The sequence below is a fragment of the Myxocyprinus asiaticus genome, chromosome 10 (genome assembly GCF_019703515.2).
Source record: "Myxocyprinus asiaticus isolate MX2 ecotype Aquarium Trade chromosome 10, UBuf_Myxa_2, whole genome shotgun sequence".
NCBI lineage: Eukaryota > Metazoa > Chordata > Actinopteri > Cypriniformes > Catostomidae > Myxocyprinus > Myxocyprinus asiaticus.
In genome coordinates this window covers 38601492-38629454 of record NC_059353.1, presented here as the reverse complement: position 1 = coordinate 38629454, position 27963 = coordinate 38601492, and the positions used below count along the sequence as shown (strand labels likewise).

Genomic DNA, 27963 nt, shown 5'->3' with positions numbered 1-27963 from the left:
TCAGTTTGCAGCATGTATTGCATTATTGCATACTGTGCAAATATTTTGGGGCATACTGTATATTTAAAGGTGCACTAAGTAATATTTCGTACTTGAGTTTCAGTTATTCAGAGATAGTATTTTGGCATTTAGGGGAGCATTTTCTTAAGTTCACAAAGGACCAATGAGGCTAGAAAAGGAAATGTGATGACAGGTAGAGCAGACAATAAAGTCAGCATCCCTGAATAAGCCGATCAGGAATATTTACTAATAAGTACTGTGGCCACACACATGATATTTTTTAAGAAAATTAAAAGGTAAAACTTTACAGTAAGTATCCATTAGTAAACATCATTTAACAACATTAACATGAATTAACAATACTTTTAATGCATTTATTAATCGTGGTTAATGTTAACGCTGATGTCACTTTTTCTCTGTTAAAATACTCTTTCCTATCCAAGCTTAATATGCAGAGACAACTATAAGTACGCCATTATAGTTTAATTTTCTCAAAAACAATAGTCTTCATGTGGTGCTATGAAAATTCCTTTGTTTGTTTTGAGCAACCCACTTAGACCCACCCCAACAATGTTACTCAGCCATTGGCGTTTGTTGGAGGTGGGACTATCACTTTGTCTGACCAATGGAAGACGTGGGGCAAATTTAGAAAAGTTTTGAAAACAAGGTTTATTTTTGTAATTACATTTGGTGGCACTAATGGCGCAGAAATTACATACTGTACTACAGCTTTAATTTCAACATATAATAATAGATTTTTAAAAATCTATTTTTATTTTTTAAACACTTTATTATACCTTTCAAGTCATTAACAAATTTATATAATGCAGATCAGTTGTTCATAAATCAAGTGTTCAAAACAGTGTTACTATGAATGCAAACTTAATACACTGAAAAAGACACTCTATTAGCATAACAAATATATATAAATAAATAAAAATTTCCAACATTCTTTTGAATGTCCATGTACTAAAATAAAATATTTGATGCCATGAGTGTACCTTCATTTACTATTACTATTATTTTGAATGGCCATGCAAAATGAACCAGTGTGATAATTTTATCTGGTCACAAAAAGTAATTTACCTTTTACCCTGGTCCGTTAATTTACCTGATAACCTTTTGCTGACCCTTTATGCTTTGCTGAGCTAATGTGTGCTTCTAAATCACTTGCACCTTTATTAGCAACTGACACATAAGTGCCAGCTTTACATGTCAAACATTCTGCTTCCCACAAATCTCATACATGTGATTACATGATGAGAAACGATCTAAAACATTTCAAAAACCGGCACACATGACCATGACATCCATTCAGTTTTTGAAACTTAAAGCGCGGTATGATATTGCACAAGTTCAAAATAATTGCGCTCCCTTTCTCCATTGCGATCGGCTTCATTGACACAGATGCGCACGCTTGCTTGCTCAGTAAAGTTCCCTTACAACTCAGTACACTTGACGTTGCGTTTATTAACGCATATGGGGAGTGCCTTCTTAAACAAATTAGTTAAAACCTCTCTACAATATCGCCAATATTCTAATATTGGCTATGGTGTTTGAGCACCGCCTGTTCTGGCGCGAAATTGTCCGCTATAAAAACAGGTGCACAAACACCATTTCCTCAGAATTTCTTCCTTCTAGTGATGGGAAGATCGGATCATTTTACTGACTTGAAACTTTGAGTCTCTTTCAGCAAAATGAACGAATATTTATTCAAGTCATTTAGTTCATTTGAGCAGAATTAAATTAAAATGTTACATTTTCAATAGCCATATCCCTCCCAACACGTCTACTTACGCAAACTTTATAGTCCCAATAAGGCACATCCGCCATCAGATCAGCATGAGAGCTGCATTTACTGTCTGGGCCGTGCCCACGCAGAGACAGCTCACATGGAGACAGACTGTCCTCACTGTGAGGGCATGAGTCTCAGGACGCTTCGCTCACGAATCACCCTCGTTCTGAGGGACGATTCAGCCTCATCCGCCCTCCCACCTGCCTCTTCTGTGATACCCGAGGATTCACACGAGGAGGCACGGTGTGACTGCGAGTTCGAGCAGGATGACTTTAAGGTGGTCCTCGTGGCGCCACACGCCCCGCGTGCCCCTCAATCTCTACAAAGTGCATGTTTTCCGATACGCTATGTGCGAGACGAGCTCTGGCCTTCTGAAAGAGTGGGCGGCCTAGTCTCGTTCATTGGTTCTGACACTGGGAATAATAATGTCGCTGCATCAGGCGAGTGGTCAGTGGATGATGCTGCTGACCCTCCCCCCAGCGAGGAACGTGCAAGTGCCACTAAAAGAGATGCTCTGTGTTCTTACTAGGGCAGCTGAAGAGCTTCACATTGAGTGGTCTCCCCCAGAATAACCTGAACAGTCTCGCTTCGATGAATGGTTCCTGCAGTCCGGACGCAGTCAAACAGCAGCGTCCCACAAATCTGCCCCAATATTCCCTGAAGTTCATAAGGAACTGTCTAAGTCCTGGCACACGCCCTTCTCGGCGCAGTAACGCCATCCTCTCTAATGTAGATCATGGGGAAGAAATTGGTTAAGCCAAGCTCCTCAAGCAAATGGACGAGCACGGCTTCAATCCAGAGACATTCAAAGAGCTACACACCACTACAGACTTAGCGTTGCATGCCATGAAAGTCACTGCGCAGGCCATCGGTGATTCCATGGGCAACCTGGCAGTTCTGGATCGACACATATGGCTGACCCTCACAAAAATAAGTGATAAGGAAAAGCCACTCTGTTGGATGCTCTAGTGTCTCCAGCCAGCCTCTTTGGCACTTCTGTGAATAAGTTTGCTGAGCGTTATGTCGCGAATCAGCAGCAGTCACAGGCTATAAGACATTTTATGCCTAAACGGAGTATATCACAGCCGGTTGCCCTTGCTCTGTTTCGAGCCAGCACCTGACTAAAAGCCCCATACCTGCTGCCTCACCAGCACATGCGTATCAGCACGTGCAGCAAAAGCACTCCTGATGGGCACAGCCCTTTGAAGCGGAAAGCAGAGCCTGCAGTTCCCTACGGGTCTGCTCCAAAAAAGGCTCGACTGGAGACACAAACACTGTTCCCTATCTTCCCACTACTGTTTGTCGGGTAAGAAATATTGTTGTTCACAATATTGTTCAAAATGTTGTTCCTGTGTCTTGCACTCAAATAAATGCACTAAAAAATGCAATAAGTGCAAAAAAAGAATACAGCTTTTGTTGCAAATGTACGAGATGCTCACACATTCTCAATAAAGAGCCCCTTTTTCTCTTCAAAGCACACATTATGCGCAACCGCTTCCCTATAGTGAACGACATATTTTATCATACATAAACCAAATTGCCCTCTGTCCCGTTACGTGGAGGAGTGGCGAGCCCTAACGAGTATTTCAGAATGGGTGCAAAAAAAAAAAAAAAAAATGATCGAACATGGTTATACGATCCAATTTGCACGCCGGCCACCCCGTTTCAACGGCATTTTGTGTTCCACAGTTTCGTCCGAAGATGCACCACTGTTACGAGCCGAAATACACAATCTCCTTAGAGAAAAGCGTCAGAGATTGTGCCAAATTGTCAAGCCCAAAAAGGGTTTTACAGCTGTTATTTTCATGTCCTAAAGAAAGACGGTGGGCTTCGGCCAATCCTGGATCTGATCACACTCACAAAGCGCCATTCAAAATGATTACTCAGAAACGGATCTTATCGCATGTACACCCACATGATTGGTTTGCATCGATATATCTGAAGGATGTGTACTTTCATATCCAAATTGTACGATATCACAGGATGTTTTTGAGATTCGTGTTCGAGGGAACAGCGTATCAATTCAAAGTCTTGCCCTTCGGGCTGTCTCTGGCTCCTCGCACGTTCACAAAGTGCATCAATGCGGTTCTCGCCCCTTTGAAACTGAGCGGCATGCGCATCTTGAACTACCTCGACGATTGGTTGTTACTGCCGCAATCAGAGGCTCTGTTATGCCAGCACAGAGACTTACTGCTTCAGCGTCTAAACAGCTTGGGCCTCAATTAGAACTGGGCAAAGAGCACGCTCTTCCCCCAGCCAACAAATCTCCTTTTTGGGACTCTGCCACAACTCCACGAGCGGGGGCGCACACCTCACAAGCAAGCGTGTTCAGGCCATTCTACAGTGTCTGTCTCAGTTCAAACTGGGAAGAACACTTCCACTGAAGCTGTTTCAGAAAGCATTGGGATTTATGGCAGCGGCATCCACTCAAGACCTCTTCAATGTTGGCTGAAGCTCCGTGTGCCACAACTTGCTTGGCGCATGCACATCACTATATCCCGGCGCAGTATAGCTGCTTTAGCACCATGGACAGTTCCTGCATTTTACCAGCGAGGTGTCGCACTGGGGCAAGTTGTCAGGTGGAATGCTTCCAACACAGGTTGGGGGGTGGTGTGCGATGGACGCCCGACTTTCGGCACCTGGACAGGGGTGAAGAAAGCGTGGCACATCAACTGCCTAGAGCTATCGGCTGTATTTCTAGCCTTAAAGGCTTTTCAGTCAGAAATAGCGAACTGTCATGTCCTGGTTTGCTCAGACAACATGACAGTTGTGACATACATAAACCGCCAAGGCGGAATTCATTCACCGCCACTGTTGAGACTGATGTGTTGCCGCCTCCTATGGAGCAAGCATCATCCCATCTCCCTGAGAGTGACATATGTCCCAGGCCGCCTAAATTACGGCGCTGACCTACTGTCACGCCAAGGGGTGATACCGGGCAAATGGAGACTGTATTGAGGATTTGGAAAATATTCGGCAAAGCAGAAATCAATCTATTTGCCTCAGTTGGGAATACCCACTGTCCCCTCTGGCACTCGAAGTCACAAGCCCCGCTGGGAGCAGATGCAATGGCACACAAATAGCCGGCGAAATGCAAATATGCGTTTCCCCTGGTATGCCTGATTCACTCTGTCATATGCAAAGTCAGAGAGGACAAGGAAACAATTCTATTGGTTGCGCCGAAATGACCCAACCAGCCATGGTTTCCAGAAATGATAAGAGATGCTGTGCAGCTCGCCATGGGAAATGCCACTGAGGGGGGGATCTCCTCTCTCAGGTGCAAGGCACAATCTGGCATCCCCAGACCCAGCTGTGGAACCTGCATGTGTGGCCCTTGAACGGAGCGCACTAAAAGCGCCAGAACCGACACATTCAGTCATGAACACCATTTTACAGGCCAGAGCACTGTCCACGAGACGCCTCTACGTGCTAAAATGGAAGGTGTTCACTGATTGGTGTCTCTCACATGGCAAAGACCCAGTAAACCGCCCCTTACACGAAATTCTCATATTTCTTCAAGAGCAATTAGACGCAGGACTCACTCCATCAACACTCAAAAGTGTATGTGGTAGCTATATCTGTATCTATATCACGCACATGATGCCAGCACTTCTGTAGGCAAGCATGATGTAATCATAAAGTTCCTTAAAGGAGCAAGACAATTAATCCCACCTCGCCGGGCTACAGTCCCGTCTTGGGACTTAACTTTAGTCCAAAAAGCTCTCACAGGGCCTCACTTCGAGCCTTTGGAATCTATTGATTTGCTCATGCTCTCCGTTAAGACCGCACTACTGCTGGCTCTGGCCTCAGTAAAACGGGTTGGTGACCAGCATGCACTACCAATCGACAATTCATATCTGGAGTTTGACCCTGGTCTTTCAAAAGCCACTGTCAAACCCAGAAAAGGCTATGTGCCTAAGGTCCTAACCACGCTCTTCAGAGCGCAGGTGGTTCACTTTTAGGCATTCTTCCCTCCTCCATTTAATTTGGATGAGGAACAATCATTGCATTTGTTATGCCCTGTGCGGGCTCTACACGCATACGTTGAGCATACACGCCAGTTCAGACTGTCCGATCAGCTCTTTGTAAAGGACTGTCCGTAAACAAGCAAAGACTTTCTCACTGGATTGTCGATGCAATTGCCCCGGCTTAAGAGTGGCAGGGTATGATTTGCCCAATTGGTGTTAAAGCACACACTACTAGAGGCATGGCCTCCTCATGGGCATAGACGAATGGTGTGTCCTTACAAGACATGTTTTGCAGCAGGATGGTCTTCTCAAAACACATTTGCAAGGTTTACAAACCTAGACGTAACGTCTCTCTCTTAACAAGTCCTCTCTGTTTAGAGCGCTTGCTAATCATTGGCCAAATATATATACTTATGCTCCTCCCTTTAAGGACGAGCTCCCCATCATTCTACACAACCGCCTGCATTCAGGCTGTTGTAATTTACCATAAGTCACAAGCACTTACATTATAAATAAACTCCCTTCCCGACTGGGTTCGTGAAGGAGTTAATTCATACTATATGATTATAGTTCATATATTCATTCTGATTGCGCCCATCCTGGCCCAACACGAGGGTCACTCACTGCAGCATATTTATGTCGGTTGCTGTCCCAAAAGGCTGCGGCGTCATGCTTCCTTTCTGGAAGGTTATGTAGTGTAGTGCGGCGTGATGGGATTCTGTTCCCCATATGCAATAATAAACGCAATGTCAAGTGTACGGAGTCATAAGGGAACATCTCCGTTATGTACGTTACCTCAGTTCCCTGAGACGAAGGGGAAAAGACCTTGCAAATACTAGCCATAATACAAGACTCAAGAGTTCTTGAGGCACAAGCAATGCGCTCCTGAAGAAATGGTGTTTGTGTACCTGTTTTTATTGCGGACAGTTTTGCGCAAAAACAGGCGGGGCTCAAACACCATAGCCAATATTAATATATTGCCATTATTGTTGAGAGGTTTCAACTAGGTTATGTAAGAAGGCACTCCCCATATGCGTTAATAAACGCAATGTCTCGTTCCCTTCGTCTCTGGGAACCGAGGTTACGTACATAACCAAGACGTTTAACGGAGACTCGCTTGTGGCAAAAACAGTTTTTTGAAATACGCGGCTGATTTTGAATTCATAACGTATACATTATAAAACATGAAATATAGCTCTAAAATGTAAGTTATGCTCTGGAGAGAAACAACTCTCGTGCATCAAACAGCACAAGCACTCCGTCAACGCACTTGATGCAGCAACTGCTCCACATTAAACTGTATGCTTATTATGATCTTCTTTGAAGTGTTTATAAAGTGCTCTTGTGCGCTGGACATCTTGGGTTGCTTTTTTTCCACTTCAATTTGTCTCCGTCATTTTACAAACAAGTTTCATCATGCAACACATTTTTCACTTGGCTGTGAAGTGACATCACTGGCGGAGCTTCTCCATGCTGGTTGCATATATCCAACTAATCGATAATGAAATATGTTGTCGATGATTTTCATTATCGATAATTAAAGATTTTATCGATTAGTTGTTGCAGCCCTAGAATGGAGGCACATGACTTTAGCAAACTCTTTTAATAGTCAAAAATATTACAAAGGTAAAGATCAAAATCAGACAAATAAAATACTTCTGTCAAATTGGGAAGTACTATGGCATTTGGCATTTGCTGTAAAACAGAAACACCTTCAGTCCTCCACAATATCTACAAGACACTTCAGTTTGAGACCACACACACGCTCCTCCTCTTGTTGACTTGACAGCTCTCTTTTCAAGTCCTGCAGACGTTGTAAAAAAAATACCGGTCTGCTTTTTTCGCAAGGAGATGCCATCTTCTCAACTGAGTCATCTGATTCCATTTCCTTCAAATAACACAGAAATGGAGATTTAAAGCATTTATAATGGACACTACTTTTAAATATGACAAAACTCTGTTTTCTGGTATAGCTGTACCTGTGTATGGAAGGTAGCAGCAGCAGAGCGCTTGCAAGATTGGTTCATGACCAGAGGAGGCGTAGAGAGGATGGTAGAGGGTAGGAAAAGAGGAAAAGAGGCAGAGCACAAAGGGTCTGCTTCAATCCGACTCTGAATCTGATCTCCAATCCTTTAGATACATGTGAAAGAACTGTTTCTGCAAATGTGCAAGCACTAAGCAAAAAATAAAACACTGAAATGGACCACAGCTAACCCTAATATTACAAGGGTGATTCATAATGAAAACATTATGAAATGCTAGTCCAAAACTAGACATTAAAAAGGATTTAATGTTCCATTTAAGATTTTTTAAGAATTTTCCAGATAATTATTGATTAACTCAATGTGTCCCTCAATGTGCCCAGTTGTGATATCTACCCTTATTATTAGCATATTTCTTTGGGTCACCTCATTACTGTGATGCACCTGAAATAAATACAATTTTCACAAAAATAACCCCAAAAAATTTAGAGCGAACCTCTGGTGCTCAGCGTTCATCTCTTGAACAGTAGAGAGAGTATTTTGCAGTCGCTCCATTAAGGGAGTGTGTGTGCTGTTTGGAGCAAAGGGTTTGTTGTTTTTGCAAGGAGATGATATCTTCCCAACAGGGTCAACTCTTTCCATTTCCTTCTAGTAACACACAAAATAGAGATTTAAATAATTTGAAAAGAACACTACTTTTTGAAAATTTCTAGTTATGCTGATGGATCTGATTAAGCTGTACCTGTATGTGGACCGTGCCAGAGTGTTTACGGGAGGAGGTCGTGACCAGAGGAGACGTAGAGAGGACAGTGGAGGGAAGAGCAAAAGAAAAAACAGAGGCAGAGTCCAAAGGATCGGCTTCAATCCAACACTGCATTTGGTCTCTCGTCCTACAGATACATGTAAAAAGAACTGTTTCTGCACACATACAACCACAAAGCAACTGATGTGTATAAAAAAAAAATACATTGAACACAGCTAAATAATATTTAACCCTTTAAGCTCTGAAGGTGACTTTAAAGATTTCCTGTTTCAGTGGCATGCCCAAAATTAAAGGCTTATAACTCTTATAAGAAAAACTAATTTTTTTATGATATAAATTGTGATAAATTATGAGACTCTCAGCCTAAGAAACTGCTGAAAAAAAAAAAAAAAAAATTAATTATATATATATATATATATATATATATATATATATATAAAGTTTTCTGATTTGACATTGAAGTATATATCTCAGTGTAAATAAGGTAGCTTAGAAAAAACACTTGTTTTGTTCCCAATTATGTCAACTGTAACTGAGTTACATTTTGTGTTGATCCAACAAAGCAATTTAAAAGTATATATATATATGTCCAAAAGCCTCTCTAAAGAAATAAAACAATTGTGCATAAGAACTAATTACACATGCAAATACAAATACAATACTCTCTATCCAAAGTATGCAGGCATGAGTAATGAGATCTCATTCAGTTCCATTCTGTGTCATTTGAGCCATCACTGAGTCTGTGTCATGTACTTGGCGCCATCTCCAGGTGGCCATATGTAATTAGAGTGAACAATCCTCTCTACCCATATTTGGATGACTTCCACCTCTGGTTACAAATTGTAATTCTAAAACGATTGGTTTAGCGTTCCATGACGTTGGACAACATACTACATCATTTCTGATGCTGTCATTTGATCCAGGAAAGCTAACCTGTTTTCAGCCAGATAGAACATTGTTTTTAGATTATCTAATTATTATGCATCCGATAATGTTGTGTGTGGGCTCGTTTTCACAGGAATCCGCTCCTTTAAGTAACGGTTTGTGATATTTTATGGTCCGATTTTTTTTAAGCAAAAACGTATAAGCGGCTTATAGGCAACACCTGTTTACATGTAACGTGTATGTCAAAGATATGTACTCAGCCATTACTCGCTATATTTTTGTGAATAAAAAAATTGGGCTGGTTGTATTCTACTCTTTGAGAGCTTTCCAACAACATATGACACATGGCTATTTGATCAGTCTGATGTTTTTACCAATTACAATAATATGTACAGTGCAAAATTAAAAGTTACATTGACTGTTCCCGCCTCCTCCTTGCCCACCTTACCCCGTTACATATACCTATTTTGTGTTGGTCAAAAATGTAGTTATATTTTGATCATGATTTTTTTGTTGGTGGGCCTGCCGGTGGGCATCCGAGCTTAAAGGGTTAAATGTTAACGCTAACCTCTTTCCCTCTGCGTTCATCTCACGAATGGAAGAGAGAATGTGATCAAATCGCTGCTCTATAGGAATGTGTCCAGGGTCTGGAACAGAAAGCTGTTCCTCCATGTCTATCTGACTCTGAAACAGCTTCTGTTTGGGGAGATGTCTGTCTGCATTGGTGGGCAGATTGACTTTAGACCTAAAAGTGAATATTGAAATTCTGTTTTAAACTTTCTCTTCGAGAGATACAAAAAAAGAGAAATTATGTAAACACAAATAAAGAATAAATATAAAAAATGATAGTTACACTTGTTGTTTCTCCTGGTTGGTCTGTTTCACAGCCTCCATCCAACTGTCAGGGGGCCTGAAACACTTCAGGCTATCTTTGTTGAAGTACACGAAAATCTCACCATCACCCGTGAGAGCATCTGTGACAAGTTACAACAGACATTTTAATAATTTCAGAAAATGAATAAAGTTCAGATGAAATGTATTCACATTAGAGAAGAATAGCAATTGCCAATTTAGTTACTAGTCCATTCCAAAAGTCTGCGGCTCACACCTTCTGCCACAAGAGGATCTAAAATCCAGTCCTTCATACGATGCTCCACACATAGACATATGATCTCATCCCAGGGAATATCATCAAAGGATGGTCCAATCTTCTCATAGTCATCCTCATCTGCACCGTTCTCATGACAGTATTGGTAGTTGACTCTTCTAAGCAGGTTCTCCAGGCAGGATATTAGAATGGGTTGGCTTAGGGGTGAGCTGGGAATCTGGGATACATACTTGAATATAAAGGCACATAAATGTGGCCATGTGGCTATGGAAAAAGTGAAGAGATTAGCAATTGTGAATCACATGATATGAGACACTAGTTATGGTAACAATGCGTTTTCTTATATTCTCAAAAAAAAACTTTCTGAAAATGAAGAAATTCTGAGAAAGACTGAAGCTCTTGGAACTTTAATACTCCTGATCTAAACTGTCTCAATGCAAATTCAACTAAATGTCATTGATGAACACACCACTAACGGGAGGCAGATCCCACTCAGGAAGTTGCCGACTGAGGATGGCCCTCCTCAGCCAGTCCAGGTGTTCTGGAGTGTTCCAGGCCTGATGAGGAATCAGCTCCATGTTCTCAGGGAGAGAGAATTCTGGAGGTGGCCAGCAGAGGACGGACAGGTGCTCAGATGAGACTACTCCTGCCAGGAAACTCAGCACGCTGTTACAAAGCTGAATGATAGGCTCTGGGTGCTGAGACGGAAGATCAGCATGTTTCCTGTCCTGCTTGTCTCGGTGGAGTCTTAAGTGGAACTCACGGCACAGGCCTAACTCAACAACCTGCAGCAGGGTCTGAGAGGAGAGAGCTGGGCCGGTGGGAGAGCGGGCAGCAAGCCACCTCACCACATGACATATCTGAATAAAAACAATTACAAAGAGAATTTTACTTTAAATATTGTATACTTAAATGTTCTTCAACAGTTTAAAAATGCCTAGGTAAGGTTAAACAAATATTTTAACTAATATAGTAACTTAGTATTCTAACAATGTGCAGACCGACCTGCTCTGAGCCTTGCAGGTCAGTGAGGTTTGCTGGTATATGGATGAAGATGTATTCAGAGATGAGACCATCTTTGACGAACGTATTCAACATGAGTACTGTGAAAGTGAGACAACAAAATAATCAGATAAACAATCAAATTACAGTCTGTCAAGGCCTGTCACATGTAAGCTGTGCGTAAGCAAAACTGCAACAGTTGGCATATGTAGAGCTTTCACACTGGCAACGCCTTTATTGCTTAACCAATCTGTGACTCTATATAGAAAATAAAGCAATTCTAGGTTATCATGTTGAGTATATTCTTTACGAATTTACGACTGCATTTATAAACTGCCTAAAGGGATAGTTCACCCAAAAATGAAAATTCTCTCATCATTTAATCACCCTCATGCCATCACAGATGTGTATGGCTTTTTTTCGTCTTCTGCTGAACACAAAGATTTTTAGATGTATATGTCAGCTCTGAAGGTTCATTCAATGCAAGTGAATGGCGGCCAGAATTTTGAAGCTCCAAAAAGCACATAAAGGCAGCATAAAAGTAATCCACACGACTCCAGTGATTTAATCCATGTCTTCAGAAGCGATATGATAGGTGTGTGTGAAGGACCAATAGAGCGGCGATATTCCCACACATCTGGGATGGCATGAGGGTGCGTAAATGATGAGGGAATTTTCATTCAGTTGAACTGTCTGGATTCAATTAAATTTATGCGAGAAAGTGCTGTTTGCATGCCTGAAACTTGCATCAAGCCTTTCAAACAATGTGTAAGTGGTTCGCTCCATTATTTTACGTGGCAAATAAAAGCATATATTCCAAGTGATTGTGTTCATAATTAGGTTTCAAGTGCATATTAACCACGCTATGCATTGCAAAAATAGGTACGGCACCGAAGTCCTGCTTTGCTTCTGCTACACTGTGCTGCCAGCCTTACACATTCTTTCCTACCATACTTGAGTCCAAAACTAAGCACTAACATTAAGTATCTTGTACTTGCCTTCCTCCAAACCCCAGTCACTGGTACTACCCTCATCTTTGCCAGGCACCACCACAACCAGGGGTACAGGAGAGTGCCAGCAGCTGGCCTGCTGCACCTGCCTCAGCTGGAGGAGGGCAGACAGAAGGGTCACATCCTCCTCTTGCCCCTCTCCGGTACTGGGTATAGGGGGTAGTAGCATCAGCAGAGCATTGGTACCATGGAGTTCTTTCTGTTCCTCCAGCAGACACTGATCTTCTGCGCTCAGGGGCCCATGACATGCCTGCACACACACACAGACACACACACAGACATTAATCATTTGCAAAAGAAAAGACATTCAGGTTAGGCATGGGCAGGAGTAAACAAGAAATACAGTACTCGGATTTGACAGCATCAGTTGATCATGAAAACATGGGATTTGCATGACTTTCAACAACTTTTTTTTTTAACTTTAAAACATGTTGAAACACTGGCTTCATTATTGCAATAGGTTACAATGCCATAATGGGACCTGGCAGTCTGATTGGCAAGTATGTTGTAACATTCTTCATTAGTAACTTGCTTTGGATAAAAGTGTCTACTTAATGATAAAATGTAAATGGCAGATTACATTAATATTTCATACAAAGATCAGAAAATTTCACATCCAAAAACCAACTAAACAAGACAGACATCTACTGGACAGTGCTTAACTTCTAAAGGTCACCTTTATAGAGATGTGAACATCGTGAGTCTTTTCCCTAACATCTGTCAGGCTGTGACTGATGCACAGTGTTTGCAGTTGTCCTTTCTCACACTCTTCAGTTCTATTTCCTCCACCCAATTTCACCTCAAGCCAGTCTGTCAGAATGCTGCATGAAAGCAAATAGTAGTGAGTCTGAATTTCACATGTAACTCAGAATTCCCATCATTCCCTCTGTTACCTGCTGGCAAAGCTTGTATCTCTATCGCAGTGGCTTGGCAACAAAAGAGTGGCTTTCCAGAAGATTCTGTCAGGTGCATTAGGAGTGCTTTCTGCCACAAGTGCTGGCAGGTCAAGAGGTCTCCATACACATTCACTGACAAAAAGGACAATAAAAGGGTTAGATCACCCAAATTAAATTCTGTCATCATTATCTCAACCTCATTTTGTTCCAAACCATATTACTTTCTTCCTAAAAACACAAACAGAGATGTCAGGCATAATGTTAGCAATTCAGTACCCATTCACTTTTATTGTATGGAAAAAAAGATGCAATAACAGTAATTAGAGCCTGAGGCTGTCAGTCACAAATATTCTGCATAACATCAAGTCATATAGGGTGAGTAAATGACAACAGAATTTTCATTTAAAGAAATAGTTCCCCAAAAATGAAAATTCTCTCATCATTTACTCACTCTGATGTGTATGTCTGTCTTTCTTCTGCAGAACACAAATTAAGATTTATAGAAGAATATCTCAGCTCTGTAGGTCCATACAATGCAAGTGAATGGTGACCAAAACTTTGAAGCTCCAAAAAGCACATAAAGGCACATAAACCATAAGACTCCAGTGGTTTAATCCATGTCTTGTGAAGTGATCCAATCAGTTTTGGGTGAGAATGTAACTACATTTTCACTGTACATCTTGCCATTACAGTCTCAAGACACCATTTACATTTATTCATTTAGCAGACACTTTTTTTCAAGGCACCATCATGATTAATTACACTTCCTAGTGCTTGACGCATGCGCAGAGGACTATATGGTGCTAGGATGTGTTATCGAGCTTGAAATCATGATTGCCAAGGAGACTGCTGATGTCATAATTTATAGTGAAAAAGGAGTTACATTTTGGTCTGTTCTCACCCAAAACTGACTGGATCGATTTACAAGACATGGATTAAACCACTGGAGTCTTATGTATTACTTTTATGCTGTCTTTGTGCTTTTTGGAGCTTCAAAGTTCTGGTCACCATTCACTTGCAATGTATGGACCTACAGAGCTGAGATATTCTTCTATAAATCTTAATTTGTGTTCTGCAGAAGAAAGAAAGTCATACACATCTGGGATGTCATGAGGGTGAGTAAATGAGAGAATTTTCATTTTTGGGTGAACTATCCCTTTAAGCATACAATCACTTGTGCTTCAACTGTCTGATCTACATTTTGTGTTACCTCATTAAGAGATTGTAGTAGAAGGACACTTTCATTTGATGAACTGTTTCTTGTCTCATTTGCAGCAATCTAGAATATCAAAAGTTCATTGTCAGGATCAATAAAAAAATAATTAGAATAAGAATTTAAGTTAAGCAAATATATTAACCAAATCCTTATCTCTATAGCAATGAGATCCAGAGCTGTATGCAGACCTTGTGCAGGAAAATGCCATGTTCCCAGAGTTGCCCAGGTTAACCATCCCCTGAGCCAGGAGGTCCAGAGAGGGGCTGGAAGGGGCACTGGGGACAAGGGCCTTCAATTTGAACCGTGGATCCACACAGCCTGGAGCAGCAGGGAAACCACGCATCTGTCTCTTCAGCTGATGACGCACGGCTACCACGTCACGCCACCTAGAGTACATGCATACATTCATTCTGTAAAGGATTCTAATGAAGAGGGGAGTACAAACACATATCTCCACTAAGACCTCTTTTACTATATAGATCTATCGTTAAGACATCAGTGTCTTGTGGTACACATCTTGATATCTATTGAGGGAATACTGAAGAGGCATTCGAAATCATTACCAGCTACTGACTTTGACCAGTCCAATAACTCAAGCTACTTCTTTCAAATTTCTAATACATTCAGACAAACAGTATAAAAAGCAAATTTAAGACCTTTTTTATTTTATTTTTGGACTTTTTTAATTGATGGTATAGTACAGTGAAACGGAGCGAAAAAAAAAAGGGTGAGAGTGGAATGGGATTGGGACATTTTACAGTCTGGAACTGACATACAAACAAACAAAGATAATTAAGCTCCTCAAACCTCTTAATGAACTTGCGGATGAATCTCAACTCATTATCCAGGATCTCGTGTGCCATCACGACCAACTCCTCAGCTAGAGTCTCCTCTAATATACTGGTACACTCCTCCTCTGAGCAATGAGCAATAAAAGCAGCTTTCTCCTCTAACGTAAGCCTGGAAGATAAGAACCTTTATGGCCGAATTTCACAAACCGAAGAATTTCACAAACAAGAACATGTCCAGGTCATATTTCACCTCAAAATCAAAAGAAAGAGAATCCTAGAAAATGATGCCTATTTTTAGATGTTTTTTGCAATGTAACATTTTCATGACAATCAAGGATATTGTCTCCCAAAATTCTCAATACTGTAATACAAAAAAAATCTATTTCTCATTTCTGTAACACAAAATGTTTTTTATATTATCTATATTGTAAAGTATATATACATCAAGTGGTAGTATTTGTCATACTGCTTTTAGTTTATGCTGTAAAATGTGAGAATGCATTACAGTAATGAGAATTTGGGGGGAAATACGCTTAACTTTCAATGTCCTTTAATGGTCCTAATATAGGCTTCATTCTCTAAGATAATATATAACTTTATATGCATTTATATATAACTATGACTAATACACACACACATACATATATATATATATATATATATATACACACACACACACACACACTCACACCAATCAGCCACAACTTTAAAAACCACCTGTCTAATATTGTGTAGGTCCCCCTCGTGCTGCCAAAACAGCGCCAACCCACATCTCATAATAGCATTCTGAGATTCTATTCTTCTCACCACAATTATATAGAGTGGTTATCTGAGTTACCGTAGACTTTGTCAGTTCGAACCAGTCTGGCCATTCTCTGTGGACCTCTCTCATCAACAAGGCGTTTCCATCTGCAGAACTGCCACTCACTAGATGTTTTTTGTTTTTGGCGCCATTCTGAGTAAATTCTAGAGACTGTTGTGTGTGAAAATCCCAGGAGATCAGCAGTTACAGAAATACTCAAACCAGCCCATCAGGCACCAACAATCATCCTTGCGATTATCTAATCAGCCAATCATGTGGCAGCAGTGCAGTGCATAAAATCATGCAGATACGGGTCAGGAGCTTCAGTTAATATTCACATCAACCATCAGAATGGGGAAAAATTTGATCTCAGTGATTTGGACTGTGGTATGATTGTTGGTGCCTACACTTTTGGTAATCAAGCAGTTATAAATTAGTTTTTTGCAATTTTGCCATTTTTTGTTACACAATTCAAAAGAGATAGGTTGAGGAATACTAAAGAGGTGTGGGCATAACTCCAAAAATTGGATGAGGTACAGGGGATGGAATGAGGTCCCGGGTCACTAAAGACCTGAAATATGCATTAAAGGGTTAAATATCACCAAGGTAAAGTTGTCTAGTTGGCATGACTTATGATAGCCTTAAAAGCATCAGAATGGGATGAAAATTAAAAATCACTAAATGCCCTTGTTTACCAGCAAACGTATCTGTGAATATACAGTAAAGCTGTCATTATGTTGTTTTGTACATCGAGATTATACAGCTATACTATAACTTAGTGTTATACTACATACCTGAGATAGGATTTTTCCAAAATAACTGTACTGTAAATTGTAACTCGTCCGAGAGCTTTCAAGCTACATCCAATAAATTCAGCACAGACCTTTATACTCTTCTTCTGACTGTGTATGTTATGTCTTTTCTAACTGATGAAAAAAAAAAAGAGGGGCCTGGGTAGCTCAGCGAGTATTGACGCTGATTACCACCCCTGGAGCCACGAGTTCGAATCCAGGGTGTGCTGAGTGACTCCAGCCAAGTCTCCTAAGCAACCAAATTGGCCCGGTTGCTAGGGAGGGTAGAGTCACATGGGGTAACCTCCTCATGGTCGCGATTAGTGGTTCTCACTCTCAATGGGGCGCTTGGTAAGTTGTGCGTGGATCGCGGAGAGTAGCATGAGCCTCCACATGCTGGGAGTCTCCGCGGTGTCATGCACAATGAGCCACGTGATAAGATGCACGGATTGATGATCTCAGAAGTGGAGGCAACTGAGACTCGTCCTCCGCCACCCGGATTGAGGTGAGTAACCGCGCCACCATGAGGACCTACTAAGTAGTGGGAAATGGGCATTCCAAATTGGGAGAAAAAGGGGATAAAAAAAATAAATAAAAAAAAAAATAAAAAAATTAAGAAATCAACAAAAAAAAAAGAATGTTCAAAATGTTCATGATCTCTCTCTCGCGCTCTCTCTTTCTATCTATCTGTCATCAATCTACGCTGTTTTTTTGTGGTGGGGCCAGTGAAAGAAATTGGCAGATTGGAAATTGGCAAATATGAACAACTGGCCTGACTGGGTCAGCAGAAAAAAAATTCCTAACTTTTAAGGAAAGCTGTGGGAGAAATCATCTTTGAAACTTTGATTGACCTGACATGGGTGTTTCACCTGATCCATGTAGACTGGTTCTGGTTTGGGCAGAGGCGATGGGGGTCGAGCTGGCTGTGGGGCTGCTATGGGTTGGAATAGCCCCTGCGGCACCACAGGCAGAGTGGATTCTGCTGTATCAGATTTCTCTCCAGTTTCTTCCGTGTCTGTGGGTTTCACAGGATCTGCCATGTATGTGGGCTCCACAAACAGCCGGGGTTCAGCCAGCAGCCTGGGTTTCACCAGAGGCCTGGAGTCAGGCTCTATCAAATGCTTCAACTCCTGCCTCTGTGGACAAGCTGCCAAGAACAAGACAATAACACACACCTGGTCATCCATTGATTGATGTTGTTTCAAATACAATCTTAAAGACAACATGAAATAAAAAATTCAAGTTTTTTTTGTGCACGTGTTAGTTTTGAAGCAATCTACATGCTAGTGTACTCCTAAATGTTGACAAACTTTACTTGAAACAGATATACACATTTAAAACATACAGTCTTAATCTTCCGGGAAAACTGATCAAAAATATTAATGACTGAACCTGCACTACACAAAATTTTGTCCAATCAAATGAATGAGAATGTCCCTCCCCCTAATAACACCTTCAACAGACTAGCAAATAGCAATTTATGCTTCATGGCTGTAATGTAATAAAATCCCATTGGCTATTTTTTTTTTAAATAGGTACAAACCCTTTGATATGTCACACCCAAACTTCCAATAGGAAATACGTCAACACAGGAAAGAAAACTGTGCTCATCAAGCAAATTCAAAGGGTCTTTAAGTACAAATGCTAAGTGTATTCTTTAAGAAATTAAAAGCATCCACACCCTTTAGAGCAGCTTGTGGAGACTCTAGAGAGAGCCCATCTCCAGTGTACTTGTTGTTGGAGTCAAAGCTGCAAACAGGGGAGTGCTGGGGCGGGTTAGGCAGCGGTCCACCGCTCACCACCTCCCCAATCAGCACAGTTCTCTTCCTCTTTATGGCCACTGACTTCTTCTGCGGCAGGGTATCTGGCTCCTGATAGGCTGTCCGACTTAGTTCTACCATGCTGTAGGATGGACACAATAAGGCATTAGTTTAAAAAGCCTTTGCGAATTCAGCATCTCCAAAGTGACACTGGACAAAGCTGCAGTTAGAAAGGATCCAGCATAGTAAAAGACAGCAAAGAAAATGAGTAGGACCTACCCATCACTGATACTAAGGCCATACTGCTGAATGAAGTCTGAGGCTTCAGTGGCATTCCGGAACATGAGCATCCTGACAAAATCCTCAATTGGGAAAATGGTGGATCTCTGTGACCCAACAGTAAAGGCCACATTGAGGATTTTCAGTGCCTTTCTTCTCACCTAAACAGACAGAAAGAGAGAGAGAGAGACACACACACACAGTAATTAAAGAAACAAAGAGGTGTAATGAGGGCCAAATAAATTCGATTCTGGGCACAAGATTACCCTATCTTAGGTAAAGATGTACTCACCTGATTGAAGTACCTATGAAGTATGCAACTGGTCAAATAGGAAGCTGCATTCACCAGTTTGAAGAACCGAACAAAGTTATTACTGTTGAGTGCAGCAAAGGCCTGCACCGCAAAGACCACCTCTGGAGACTCTCGTACCTCTTTACGAAACTGCTGCACCTCACTGCATTGACACACAAAACAAAGCAGGCAGACAGATTAATAGATTACTCACCTAAAAACATCTCTCGGCTGATGCCATCGCTCACTCATGCATTTGTACCCGCTCTCATTGACTACTGCTATTCTTAGTGGACTACCTATAAAAGATCTGAACAAGCTTAGGGTATTTAAAAACAGCACCACCATAGTCCTAACCAGAGCAAAAAGGACAACTCACATATCAACAATTTTACTGGTTAATACCAGTATACTCAAATATAAAAAATAAAAAAATTGAAGGGCTCCTGCAAGTGCACAAGCCTTAAAGGATTAGTGCACCCGAAAATAAAAATTATATAATTTTACTCACCCTCATGCCATCCCAGCTGTGTATGACTTTCTTCTGCAGAACACAAACGAAGATTTTTAGGAGAATATTTTAGCTCTGTAGGTCCATACACTGCAAGTGAATGGGGTCCAAAACTCTGAAGCTCCAAAAAGCACATAAAGGCAGCAATAAAGTCAACCATAAGACTCCAGTGGTTTAATCAATGTCTTCTGAAGCAATTATATCGAATTTGGATGAGAACAGACCAAAAACAATTTTTTTACTGTACAACTCAAGGCACATTCATGGTTTCAGGCTTGCAGAGTGCTAGATGGCGCTAGGAAGTGTAATCAAGCTTGAAATCATGATCGCCAAGGAGACTGTATATGTCAAGATTTATAGTTAAAAAGGTGTAATATTTTGGTCTGTTCTCACCCAAAAACGACTGGACCGCTTCAGAAGACATGGATTAAACCACTGGAGTCTTGTGGATTACCTTTATGTGCTTTTTGGAGCTTCAAAATTTTGGTCACTATTCACTTGCATTGTATGGACATACAGAGCGGAGATATTCTTCTAAAAATCTTTGTTTGCGTTCTGCAGAAGAAAGTCATACACAACTGGGATGGCATGAGGGTGAATAAATGAAGAATTTTCATTTTTGGGTGGTGTGGATCCTCCCTACATGATGGAGTGCATTTACTGCACAGACCTCTGTTCACTCTCTAAGGTGCCATTCAGATAGAACATGCTTTTGTGCTAAAAAAACCTAGATACAGCTCAAAGAATGGAAAAAAAAATGAAGGTGTCTTAAAGAAATATTTTGAAAAGTTTATATTCTTTTTACTTGACACAGCATGTTAAAAATGCAGAGCTCATGCACAAGACACTGAAAAAACAGCGAGATGCAGCGCAATGGTCAAAGACATCCATCTAGTGCATATTTATATTGCAAAACAATAAAAAATAGCATATAAGGACTCAAATGTGTGTTCTGTGTGAATGGCCACTAAGGTCCACCCAAATCACTTCCCTCTATGTACACAAAATAGTTATATACAACTGAAATTATTATCATTACTCTAGTTGGTAAAATATATAGCCAGAGAATTTCATGAATTTCAAGGTTTTACCGAAGAATATCTCCATCATTGAGCTTAATCAACACGTTGTATTGTCGGAACTCCGCCTCATTAGGGCAGTACACCTTTTTGGTGGCAAGGTCTTGATACATCTCCTTCAAACTCTGCAGGCATTTTGTCATATTCTCATTGTTGATCTTTGCATCGAAAGACATCATGGGTTCCTGGCACAGGTGATGGGCGCAGTGAATGTGGAAACGGGTACATTTCTCAATGAGTGATACCGTCATTGGATCACATAAATGCTGCTGGGTAATGTCCTGTAAACGGGAATTAGACATGACTATGAAGAAAAATGGCAACTTTGAAACACTGAAAAGATAGCATTTTGAATATTTTCAAACATTTGAATATTTTAATCAAATGGACAACAAGGCTTAAGATCAAAGCAATTAAAGTTTTTTTCCCCACCTTGCGAATTCCTCTGGTTCTGTTCCAGACAAAGTCATACCAATCACGGTAATTGCCCTCACCCTGGTCCATAATCTGAGTCACCAGGTAGTCCATAGTCATGCTTAGCACAGGAAGTGGTCTGAGCTCATGAGGAAGAGGTTCTTCCTGATCAGCTGATGACCTGCTATACTCTTTGATGGCAGCAAAATGGTCCACCTGAATAGAATGGAAGGAATTAGTCAAAATGATTAACTTAAAAGGTAACCATAGTAAAGGCACTTTGCTGACATTCACTTCAAGGAATAATGTATGGCCTGACGTTTGGGGCGGGACTGTCTGCTGGATGGGGACCACTGCCAGATGGGGGAGTGTTCGGGAAACCAAAGTATTTTTATATTATTATAATTATTATTTTTAAAATTACACTTGGTGACACAAGTAGCGCAGAAATTATACACATCACCTTTAATTAACATGGTTTATTAAATCACCAAGTGAATAATCCTTGTCAATTATGACAAAAAAACACTGAACCTTGTCATAAAACCCACCAAAAATGTGGATTAGTATTACTGGTCTCTATTGCTACAAACCTTCTCTGTATCAGGGACAATCTCAAAGATGCTCAGCTGGTTACGTGTTTCTCTCATGTACCGTTCTTTCTCCGGGCACATATCAGGGCACGTTCCCACAAACACTTTTGTCATGTCCAGGTCAGTTCTTTTGGGCCGAGCTTCAGAGACAAAAAGACAATTATTTTCCAATCACTATTGTTTCTTTATAGAAGCTGTAAAAACACAGTACAAGCAATGTAAAAGCTCAAAACCACATAGCTTTACCTTGCCGTAAGATCTTGTCTCTCTGCTCTAGGAGGCGGTACCTCTCTTCAGCTGTTTCAGCCACCTGACTAATTAGAGGCTGAAGTACTGAGGGCAGGTTGCTTACAGGACGGTCTACACTCGGCTCCTCTGAAATCGAATCTACTGGTGCCTCACTATCAAACTGGAGAGTTTTAGCAACAGTGGATTTCTTAATAGGAGAGCTGGAAAAGAAAAACAACAGAGAAAAATAATCAGCCCTAAGAGCTGAATAACAATCACGTAAATGGGTGCTTCACTGATAAAAGAAACAAGAAAAGAGTTGGATATATTAATTGCAAAAATGGCAGCACTTTGCACACAGTTACATACGGATTCTGTGATATTATATGTCTAAGTTACCCTTTAATGAGAGAGCTAGTGTTGCTAATGGTCACTGGTTTGAGAAGATGCTTGCGATTAGGTGAGGACTGCAAAAATCCAGCCCCAGACTCTGTCTTCCCACTCACATCTTTGACCTCTTTTGCGGCCTTTTCACCTGGACCTGTAAATTAAAAGCACTTTATGAGCATAACAGTATAATAGAGAATGTTCACAGTATTCTATTTAATACTGGTAAATAGTAGTGCTTACATGATTTTGTCAAAAAATATTGCAATTAGAACTGACATCTCCTATTGTTACTGCCTAGATATTAAGGGTATAAGAACAAAAAGGCATAATATGACATTGAAACAGGATGTGCAAAAGGTAAAAACTAGCAAACCAAATTATGCTCTTCTGTCTGAAAATTCTGCCATCCCCTCCTCATCTGTGATCCCAACATGTTACACTGGATTTGTATAGCAATATGTAGTGGCAAAAAATGTTTGGAATTATGCGAATTATGCTAAAGTGAACCGGAGGACATTTTTGTTGACACATATTGCACATTATAAGCGAATTTGGTTGGAGAATGTGTATTAGATAACAAAACCCCTTCACTTTGAAGCAAATGTAATCTACTGGTTTATTTAAACGCAGCCTTGTGCAGTTTAATAATCACACAAGGCCATACCATGTACATTTGTGGCTTTCAAAACAGTGCTGTTACTCACTTTGTTTTTTTCTTTGCCAAAATATAAGTATTTCATTCCTCTGGAAAAGCTTTCCTTTCTTTTTGGCTTTGGCTGCAGATGCCTGAAAGACAAGACAAAGACAAGCACATTAAATAAATATAATTACTTCTCCAGGAATAAGCTTTGAGTCATTTATATTTAACAAGACATGCTCACATGATCTTGGAAATGGACAATGGCTAGGTTCTTCTGAGGTCGGCAGTACACTTTCTGCACTTTCCCAAAGTTGCCAAAATGCTTTGTTATGAGATCCTTCCTGTTAAGGTTAGGTGGTATTCCCTTACACTGGATGACAGTGGCATCTGTGGGGGATAGACCGGCCAAACTGTCTGTGCTCTCCTTGCGAACAGCACGTCTGCCTAGAGAGTATGTCTTAGATTCAGCCTCAGTTGCTATAAAGACAAGGGATGATGACAACATAGGTAGTGGTCAACCACTATGGGTTTTTTAATGGCCTATACTAATATCTAGAGATCAGGCTGACCCATGGTCTATGTAATATCTAGAAATACACATAATTTATTGACAGTAAGTCAACAAATTTGATGAACAATTTACTTTACACTTAATTTTCACAAAAAAATATTTGAAAACAGAAAATGTGCATTATTGTGCTGACACAAGGGGGAACAAACACGTCTACTATTTATTTGGGGCACAGATAATGTACGATGCAATGATCTCAGAATTGCCAACTAATGTCCAATTAATTGGCCTGGCTGATATATTACTCATAAAACATAAGCATGAAAAGATTTTCAGAACACCTTTTGATCAAAGAACAACATTGAAAGTGCTGGTTTCTATTAGAAAATCATAATTAATAGTAACTTACAAATTTCCTCTGCTTTTTTCAAAACTACAGGAGCCTGAGATCTAGAAGGTGCAGGGGGTACATCGTTAACTGGACCAGGAGGATCTGGTCTGTCTGGTGGATGATCTTCTCTCTTGACTGGGCTGACTTTGGATCTCATAAGTTCAGACATTGCACTACGGAAGAGTCCTCCAGCAGGGCCCCGGATTCTCAGCAGTGGACGTTTAGCTGGTCGTCTTGGGCTGTCTGCTTCAGTTTCAGCACTATCACTTTTTGCAGTTTTTCCTTGTGTAGCATTTGCATCTGCAAGCTCCTCCTTCCACTTTATGCCAAAACTCCCAAAAACTGGTTCTCTACCGCTGCTCTGCCCATCACTTGCCCTCTCCTCTGATCTTTGTGTGGCTTCTGATTTTGAGGCCCCAAACGCAAAAGATCCAATGGCATTACCACAAAACGCAGACACTTTAGTCTCTGCTTGAGGCTGGAGGGTCTTTGCAGTGAAGCTGAAGGAGGAGGGAGTGGTGGGCTGAGAAGCAGGGGTACTGCTGCTGGAGGGGTTGGCAGGTTGAGAGAAAGTGAACTGTATGTTCTGAATACTGGTGCCACCACCAAGCATCTCCTTCTGTGAAACATTACCACTGGAAGGTGACACAGAGGGAGCTGCTGCTGGCTGGGAGAAGCTGAAACCCAGAGTGCTTGGCTTTACACATGAGAAGAGCGACCCACTAGAGGGATTGCTGTCCATACTGTTAGTAACATCCTTGGATGTCCCAAAAGGTTCTGGAGCAGAAGACAGCTTTGAGCTGAGAGGTTCTGGGCTGGCACTGAAAATGGGTTTGAAAACAGCTTCATTGGGTGGCTTGAAACAAATCTGGCTATCAATGCCACCAGTAGGATTTTCAGTTCTGTCCCCAACCAAGGAGCTTGTTGTTGCTGTGAGGGCAGAAAGCTGACCAAATCTGGGCTGGTTGGTAGCAGAGCTGCTGAAGCTGGTCGACGACTGGGAAACACCTGATGAAAGACCAAATCCAAATGGTTGACCAAAAACAGAGCTCTGACTACATGCGGGCACAGGAGTTTGTCCTGTGGCTTGAGCATATGAAGGCGGCGGCACTCCAAATCCCAGTGTACCCTGACCCAAACCTGACTGCCCAAAGGCCAGGGTGGATCCCAAAGAGGAGAATGATGGCGGCTGCCCCAATCCTTGAGATAACCCACTGCTCTGACCAAAAGCAGGCATCTGGCCAAAAGCTGGAGAATGTCCCTTCAGCTGGCCAAAAGCAGGCTGACTAAAAGCAGATGGCTGTCCAAAGCCAACACTCTGCGTTGTGTTCTGCTGGGCAAAGGACGGAAACAGGTTTCCAGTCTGAACTGTGTTGCTCTGTGCCTGAAAGGCAGTTTGTGGTTTACCAAAGATATTTGAAGGATTCATCGTGGATGGAAGAGGGCAAATACATCAACAGTTAAGATTTACTGATGGGATATTGTGCAAATCCTTTTGCTGTTCATGATCAAAGTCCTCTGAATCCTGTAAAACAAAGCCCAACAAGAAACAAGGCCAAAGAAAACAATTACTTATGGTTTGTCACATCAACGAAACCCAAATTTAGTTAAGTTATACAAGTATATAAGTTACACTTCTATATAATCTGTACAAACATGACTTTAATATCTCAGATATTTAAGTATGGTCAAATTTAGAAGTTTTACAAAAGAACTCTCTGTGTAATCTGTACAAACAACCAAAACACAACATTAACATCTCAGGCAGCAAATAATACACTGCCTGGCCAAAAACAAAGTCGCCATTTAGATTTAAATAAGCAGATACTTAAGATCCTACGATTGGATCATTATTGCAGTGATTAATATGTTTCAGTTGGCAACAATTCTTTTAACCCTAACTAATGCAGTGTGTAGCTTCTCATTCCTTAAACAACCATGTGGGAAGACGTATTCCGTGGTCGTGGAAAAGATGTTACTTGTGTTTCAGAAGGGGCAAATTATTGGCCTGCATCAAGCAAAGAAAACAACTAAGGAGATTGCAGAAATCACTGGAATTGGGTTAAGAACTGTCCAACGCATTAATAAAACCTGGAAGGATAGTGGTGAACCATCAGCTTCGCTGAAGAAATGAGGTCGGGAAAAATCTTAAATGACCGTGGTCGGAGATCATTAAAATGCTTGGTGGGGGGCCTGGGTAGCTCAGCGAGTATTGACGCTGACTACCACCCCTGGAGTCGCGAGTTTGAATCCAGGGTGTGCCGAGTGACTCCAGCCAGGTCTCCTAAGCAACCAAATTGGCCCAGATGCTAGGGAGGGTAGAGTCACATGGGGCAACCTCCTCGTGGTCGCGATTAGTGGTTCTCGCTCTCAATGGGGCGCATGGTAAGTTGTGCACGGATCGCGGAGAGTAGCATGAGCCTCAAAATGCTGTGAGTCTCCGCGGTGTCATGCACAACGAGCCACGTGATAATGTGCGGATTGACTGTCTCAGAAGCAGAGGCAACTGAGACTTGTACTTCGCCACCCAGATTGAGGTGAGTAACCGCACCACCACGAGGACCTACTAAGTAGAGGGAATTGGGCATTCCAAATTGGGAGAAAAGGGGATAAAAATGTTATTAAAAAAAACAAAAACAATAAAAACGCTTTGTCACATCGTAAAAAAATCTACAGTAGAACTCATGGCTACGTGTAATAGTGAAAGTAAGAGCATTTCCACACACACAATGCGACAAGAACTTACAGGATTGGGAATAAAATGCTGTTTTTTGATGTTAGTGAGGCTAATAGGAAAAAACTACTTCATTTTGCCAGAGAGCATAAAGATTGGACTGTGGAGCAATGGAAAAAGGTCGTGTGGTCTGATGAGTCCAGATTTACCCTACTCCAAAGCAATGGGCGTGTCAGGGGAAGAAGAGAAGTGCATGAGGTGATGCACCTGTCATGCATAGTATCCACTGTACAAGCCTCGGAGGCAATGTTATGATCTGGGGTTGCTTCAATTGATCAAGGTCTAGGCTCAGCAACGTTATGCTGCAATAAAATGAAGTCAGCTGACAACCTGAATGTACTGAATGACCAGGTTATCCCATCAATGGATTTTTTCCTCCCTGATGGCACGTTCATATTCCAGGACGACAATGCCACGATTCATCGAGCTCAAAATGTGAAAGAGTGGTTCAGGGAGCATGAGGAATCATTTTCACACATGAATTGGCCACCACAGAGTCCTGACCGTAACTTTGGGATGTGCTGGAGAAGACTTTACAGAGTGGTTCGACTCTCCTGTCATCAATACAAGATCTCGGCCAAAAAATAATGCAACTCTGGACGGAAATAAATGTTGTGACGTTGCATAAGGTTGTCGAAACAACGCTACGACGAATGCACAACATAATCATAGCTAAAGGCGGTCCAACGAAATATTAGAGTATGCAACGTTTTTTGGCCAGGCAGTGTACAACGCTGCTGCTCCGATCAACACGAACTGAACTGGAACTGGATGCTTTATCTTCGCAAACTTGTATAATAAAACGATTTTACTAAACTACTAATTATTTTGCTGTATTTCATATCTCTACATCATGTATACAAAAGTCAAGCGCATTCAAAAAGAAAAAGAGTTAAACTGTGTATACATGCAGTGTTGACTTCGCTCTTCGAGCGGATGTTTATTCCTCTTCTTCGTGACCTGGCGCGTTGATTCAACTGGAGGCTTTTACGCGACTGCGTCCTCTACATTGATCTATATAGATCAGTGGCCCTCTACCGGCAAAAGAGAACACGACACCATTATACGATTGTCAGGGAGCTCCAAGTAGGTAGGCTACTACTGTGCAGGTGAAATAGGCAAAACATTTTTC

General features: G+C 41.3%; 1 protein-coding gene across 1 annotated transcript; it reads right to left on the bottom strand.

Moving 5' to 3' along the window:
* Window positions 1-650: 650 nt before the first annotated feature.
* LOC127447594 (germinal-center associated nuclear protein-like) lies at window positions 651-27680 on the bottom strand. The gene is made up of 30 exons (XM_051709537.1): window positions 27162-27680; window positions 24116-25622; window positions 23437-23672; window positions 23260-23341; window positions 22565-22706; window positions 22184-22386; window positions 21938-22077; window positions 21363-21560; window positions 20943-21211; window positions 19341-19503; window positions 19049-19209; window positions 18691-18911; window positions 17879-18156; window positions 16159-16389; window positions 15859-15881; window positions 15433-15600; window positions 14814-15011; window positions 14620-14688; window positions 13407-13541; window positions 13190-13334; window positions 12502-12763; window positions 11507-11604; window positions 10971-11361; window positions 10502-10765; window positions 10247-10367; window positions 9962-10138; window positions 8488-8635; window positions 8242-8393; window positions 7743-7893; window positions 651-7651 (listed from the first exon to the last, which is right to left on the bottom strand). Exons 2-30 carry the CDS (start codon window positions 25524-25526, stop codon window positions 7478-7480), a joined length of 6411 nt encoding a protein of 2136 aa, XP_051565497.1. The 5' UTR covers window positions 25527-25622; window positions 27162-27680; the 3' UTR covers window positions 651-7477.
* Between the last annotated feature and the right edge of the window lie 283 nt (window positions 27681-27963).

What these genes read in the sequence shown, in the direction of transcription:
- LOC127447594 (XM_051709537.1), bottom strand. Translation starts at nt 25,526, where the DNA reads ATGAATCCTTCAAATATCTTTGGTAAACCACAAACTGCCTTTCAGGCA. An exon ending in TTGTCCCTGATACAGAGAAG is followed by an intron (nt 21,561 to 21,937) that starts GTTTGTAGCAAT and finishes CATTCTATTCAG; the next exon opens with GTGGACCATTTTGCTGCCAT. An exon ending in TCCACAAGCTGCTCTAAAGG is followed by an intron (nt 18,157 to 18,690) that starts GTGTGGATGCTT and finishes TGTTCTTGGCAG; the next exon opens with CTTGTCCACAGAGGCAGGAG.